At 33.4% G+C, this 6,000-nt stretch overlaps 1 protein-coding gene across 1 annotated transcript in view; it reads left to right on the plus strand.

Annotated features, from left to right (window-relative positions):
• Positions 1–1,646: 1,646 nt before the first annotated feature.
• Positions 1,647–6,000, plus strand: part of LOC145468040 (phospholipid phosphatase 1-like) — a 10,558-nt gene continuing 6,204 nt past the window's right edge. Inside the window, exons 1-4 of the mRNA XM_081451698.1 lie at positions 1,647–2,018; positions 2,926–3,044; positions 3,829–4,029; positions 5,656–5,713. Coding sequence (XP_081307824.1) covers positions 1,803–2,018; positions 2,926–3,044; positions 3,829–4,029; positions 5,656–5,713 — 594 coding nt within the window. The 5' untranslated portion in view covers positions 1,647–1,802. The remainder of the gene's footprint in view (positions 2,019–2,925; positions 3,045–3,828; positions 4,030–5,655; positions 5,714–6,000) is intronic.

Consider the following 6,000-nt stretch of genomic DNA (forward strand, 5'->3'; position numbering starts at 1 on the left):
CAAAATGCGCCCTTTAGCTCCGTCTTTGACCCTGCAAGATTTCATATCTGGAAATAGTTTCTTGCAATCATGGTTTCGGAGAGATATCACTAGAAATTGTTTCAAAATAACGGAACGTTTGCTTTTCTTCCAGGTTTTCTTGCAGTAATTGGTTTCGTTACGCTTGGGTCAAAGGTCACGTTTTCAGGACGAAGTGCTGCATTTAGTTCGCTATCTCAGCGCTCACGATTTTATTTACCCAAAAATTTTATTTCAGTAATTTGAAGAAGAAACAATGCTCTTTCAAACCAAACTAGTCATTTCGGGAAAAGCCGTGTACCAGAACGCCTTTTTAATATTTGAAAATAGGCTAAATGTAGACCTCTTGTAAAGCTGTCTTGCGTCGTTAACTTAAAAAATTCGTCAAATATTTAAGTTGTAATCAAATCACGATCTATTTAGCTCTAAATAGACAAGAAAGGAAGTACAAATACGACGTGCAATCAGTTTGTAATGAAGATTTTTGCTTTTGAGTTTACGAGCCTCTGAATATGCCGCTCATTTTCGATGGATTTTGGCCGATTTGGGGCATCGAAACGAAAAAATTGCGGAAAAAAATAATTTTTGATTTATCGAACTTAAAACGATATTTTTGTAACTAGTGCCCATAGGGCTTCATTCTGGGCGAGTTTGAAGAAATTCAATTTTTTCGCTATTTCCAAGTCTAGTTGATATTTAGGCGAAGCTGCTCTTAAGAGGCAAGAACAAATCAAACGGAATGAGGATCTTGAAAAACTAGACTAGTTTTTTTTCAAGATACGCAAATCGTGACGTAGCTCCTTTAAAGCAAGCCATACGTAAGTTCTCTCATTAACTGTAACGCCAACTGTAACGCTCACATCTGACACGAAAATGCAGCCGAGAATTAGCGACTGATACTAACAACAATTTCAAAAACGAGAATGGGAGTTCACCCAAGCTTCGAGCCAACTAACGTTCAAACATAACTACATCTGCCTGTTCATTACAATTTAAATTCGTCGTAAATTAGGCGCTTATGTGGCTTTTTAAATGAACTCTTGTCATTCTCTGTAATTAACATGTCATTGCGTCAAATTCGGGATTCTTATTTTAATTTAACATATTTTCCACTTTTATTTTTTATTTATTATTATCTTATGAACGATTTCATTTGATTTTCTTGGGGGGATTTTTTTCTTTAAAACTTTTTTTTTCTGTGATCCAGTCCGTGATCCGATCCGTGATCCGGTCCGACGCCGTTAAAATTTGAATTTTTCCGGACTAGTTTCCTCAAAATGTCAAGTTTTCCTGAGTCAAAAGGCTTAATGCGAAGAGTAACTTTTGAATCGACCTTGAAGTCTAGTTTCACTTGTTTTTCTATGGTACGAGTAGAATGGGTAAAACAGACATATAGGTAATTAAATACTCACGTTAGAGATGGAAATAAAACGACTGACCTTCCACAAGAATTAGAAGGAATATCGTGTTCGAGCAGAAGGAAGACTGGGTACAAACCTACGTCGCGAAGAGCTTGAGAACTAGTCTTCAAAAGACGAAATGGCGGCAATTTGCGGGTAAGTGTTTTTGCATAAAAATATCCAAATATTGTCCGACATTAGCATATCCTTGTTTAACCAGTCGTCTGGATGAATTTAGAACATCGGTTTAAAGTCCTACAGAAAGGGAAAGATAACGATCCAATCATTTGAACGTCACCTTACAAATTCGTCCGACCTTGTCAGACTTGTCACAAAAATTTTCAACGTGATAATTCTTTGTTTCAGTACATCGCGCTGCTTGAAATGGCAAACACACGTCAAATACGATGGCATTTGATCATGGATATTGTTTGCCTTGTCGTACTGGGGATTGCAGACATGTTGTTTCACGTAATCCCTATAAAACCATCTCACAGGGGATTTTTTTGTGACGATAAAAGCTTGCAGAAGCCATTCCAGAAAGAAACCATTCCAACATGGCTCACGATCATTGTTGGGTTTTTTGTGACGATTCCTGTGGTAAGAAAGAAAGCTTAAATTTATTTAACTAGATCTCCGCTCAACTGATTTTCTATTTGCGTACTGAAGTGGGTTTACTTAGCCCGTGAAACAAGATCTACTAGTTACTAAGTCATTTAAAGCTTATAGCCCAGTACAAACAAATTAAAAAGTATGTCAACAAACCATTCCTCAGGAAGCAATTAAGCTGAAATTTATTTACGCTTAAGCTTTACGAATCGTTTCACGATAAAGAAAAATAATTGCGAGTGAGGCATTCGCGTTAATGCCTAAGTTTGTATATATTTTGCTTGAATATAAAACAGAAAACTCTTACTACTTGTCTACAAGTTGTGCTTTATATATAGAAAGCTTGTATCGTAGATGGGAGATTTAGGGCCGTGTTCAGTGAAGTGGTAATCGTACGTTCTTTGTTAAAGCAGACAACGTATTTTTCATTATTAAAACAATACAAGTTCTGAGCTTCTTTTGTTGTGCAAACTCACAACTGTTCATGCACCCTCCTCCCAAACTTTTCTTCCATCCCATACACTCTCCATACGTTTTAAAGTTACTTGCAAGCCCCCCAGATAATATCCCCAGACAATAATTACTATCTTTAAAAGGGTCAGGAACATGCTTATTAGTTTTACACTGTAACTGAGATATTGATTATTTATTCAAATCATTATTCTATGACAGAATGAATGGCATGGACTGCACACAATAGCCAATTACTTGGTTATTTGGTCAATATCTAATTTATAAAAGAGTTAAAAGATTTGAAAGAAAGATTTGATATTGTCTACTAAACTTCAGATCCATAACTCTAATATTTGAATTGCACAAAACTACTTATTTTTATTTATTTTATATCTTGTTTGTGTAACTACTTTTTAATTTGTTTCTGTATTCATTTATTTTTTAGATGATTATTTGTGAAGCAGTAAATGCAAGATCCAAGAGAAGAAAAACTGATAAAGAACTCAGCAAGATCACTGTCAAATGTGGGCCATTAAAATGGAATCCATCACCATGGCAGAGAAGGTGATTATAGTTCTCTCATGTATTGTATGCCATCAAGATTATCTTATTACCTGTATATATATACCAGATCTAAACATATTTTTGAAGACAGTAGAGAATTAATTAGAAAAGGGATCATCAGAAGTCAGATAAAAAGCCTGTGAAAAAAATTCATCCAAAGCCAGGGAGTTTATTATCTCATCAGGGAAATATTTCTTAATGTCTTTTCTAATTTCTTCAAGTGAAAAACTGAAGAAAATAGATCTGGAAATTTTATTGTTAGGACAGGTTTTGATGTTAAAATGATATGAGTTTTCAGGGTTAGGTCAGTAGCTTGAAACAAAACAAAAGTCCCCTCCCAATAAAAAAATATCTATTTTTGGCAAAAGAAACTGAAAGTTTAATGATTATTGTTTTTGTTTTTCATGTATTTTTGACAAAAAGCAGCTATGATTAGTCAAGATTATTTTTGGTCAGGGAAAAGTCCAGACATTTTTGTTTTCTTGATCATATTTATAAGTTAATGATTTTTTTCATCACCTGTCTCTCTATAACATTATTGATTAACGGAAAAATTCCCATGTACTTTGTGGCACTTGTACTCATAACCAAGACAAGTGAGTTAAAGTTCTAGCACGTAAGTGTTAATTGCCACAATGTTTAAAAAGTTCCAAACATTTCGGGCTTAGCCCTTCATCAGTGGAAAAGTCAAATCAGCTTGGCTTTTCCACTGATGAAGGGCTTGGCTCATTACAGTGAATTCACATTGAAAAGAGAACTTTTTTGTGTACTGCTTATTTTTCAGAACTATTTTCCGTGTCTTCATGTTTGGCTTTGGTGCACTTGTTACAAATCTGTTTACTGACATGGGTAAAGCAACCGTTGGAAGGCTGCGACCATACTTCATTACAATCTGCAAACCTAATAAAACCCTACTGAACTGTAGTCAAGGCTATATAACTGAAGATATTTGTACTGGGGATCCCAAAGACATTCTAGAGGCAAGGTCTGTAGCTTGATACAAAACACCTACTTGGTAGAAGTCCCTTTCCCACATGCCAAATTATATCATTATGTATGCATTTTGTTAATTAATAATAAATTTATTTATTGTATATATTGCATGTGAAAATATTTAAATTTGCTTGTCCTTTACAATCCAATTTATTTTTTACCCACTTGCTGAAACAAAACACCTACTTGCTAAAAGTCCCTTTCCCCACATGCCATTTATCATATCATCAAGTACATATACATTTTGTTAAATAATAATAAATTTATTTATTGTATTATTATATTGCATGTGAGGATATTCAAATTTGCTTGTCCTTTACAACTCAATTTATTTTTTACCCGTGTTAAATTTTAAGCAAACTTTATCTGAAAATAGGGCTGTCCAGGTGATTTAGTAAGGTATAAATTTTCAAGCTCCCTAAAATGTCACAGAACCTGGCAACAATAAAGTTTTTTTTATTAAATTTGTGATGAGTACAGTGCCTCTACTGGACATTGATGTCTCTATTGAAATTAGCCCCAACCTTGACAGTTGACCTTGTATTAAAGCTCTGTTAAAGATACATGGAAAAACATAGCTGAAGACTAGGAGGATTTATTAATTTAATAGATGATTTAGCCTGCAAACATAGACATTTTTGGCAGTGACAATTGAGAGCTGGAAATACATCTGCCCTCACAGGCTATAGATGATTTAAAGTATTTTACGAAAGAGAGCTTTTCATCTTGCAGGCAGCTGCAGTATATAGAAAATTTTGCAAGTAGAAGCGCATAGTTCAAAGAGTATCTATGTTCCGTTTTGTCAAAAACAACGTATAAAATGATACTATTTGATAATGCTAGTTGCTGTTTCGTTTTATTTGTCCACCAGTTTTGAAAGGTCTTCCAAAAGGCTATAATGGAAGAGCATCGTAAGAACATATGATCTAGGGAGTGTGTATCAGCCAAGCATTGAGGACGTACATCGTTGTCAGACATTTTGGCTCTAAAAAGAGACATTTTAGTTGCAAGAATGTTGTGTATTATCTTATATTGAAACATTGTTATTTTTAGCTCTCTTTCGACAGTTTTCTCATACTTCTAGAAGAAAAATTACAAATACAAAAAGAAATTGCATTTAAAAACAAGTCTCTTACTGCCTTCCAAAAATCCTTTCAACATATTATTTAACATGCACTGATGACGTGTTTTCTTTGTTTTGTTAACAAAGTAATGTTTTTTTTTTGTCTTTTTGGTTAGTAATATAATGCTCATACTGTACATATACAGCAAAGACAGCATTAGTAGTGCTGCCCTTTGTTTGAAACTTTACACAAAAAAAACTGGACATTTTCCAAACTCAATTGTTATAGCTATGTAAAGAATGATTTAAGTAGTCTTAACACTCATATTGTACTGTAAGTAAGTATTGTGCTGTAGTATTATTATTTCCTCTTTTTATTTGTTTAGTTTTTTCCTATGTATATTGTGTTTGTAAATCAATTAAAAAAAATAAAAATAACAATAACAATAATAATAATAAAATGAAAAAAATAGAAAAAATAATTTAAAGTATTTTACTTTTTTGTACCAATGGCACATTGTTTCATAATTTGTTTTATAATTTGTTTTATTTTAGGTTCTCTTTCCCTTCAGCTCATGCTTCATTTTCAGCTTATTCCATGGTATTTTTAGCTGTAAGTATTCAGTTTTAATAACACTGTCGAGAGCCTGATCAGGCTCTGACAAAGAGAAACTTTACTTAGTTTTAGCTAGTTTCAAAACCTTTCAAGACAGGTCCTCTAAATTCTTATATATTTTTTGAGAACAAAGGCAATTCTGTTTTTCTTTTTCATTTCCAAAATTAACATCTTACAAGTAACCTTTAACATCAATGTGCATAAAACTTGTTATGTTGCCCTTATCATGATGATAAAGAAATGAGTTTATAATACCACAACATGTGACAGGCCATAAACAGTGT

Source organism: Orbicella franksi, chromosome 14, assembly GCF_964199315.1.
Source record: "Orbicella franksi chromosome 14, jaOrbFran1.1, whole genome shotgun sequence".
NCBI classification, from domain to species: domain Eukaryota; kingdom Metazoa; phylum Cnidaria; class Anthozoa; order Scleractinia; family Merulinidae; genus Orbicella; species Orbicella franksi.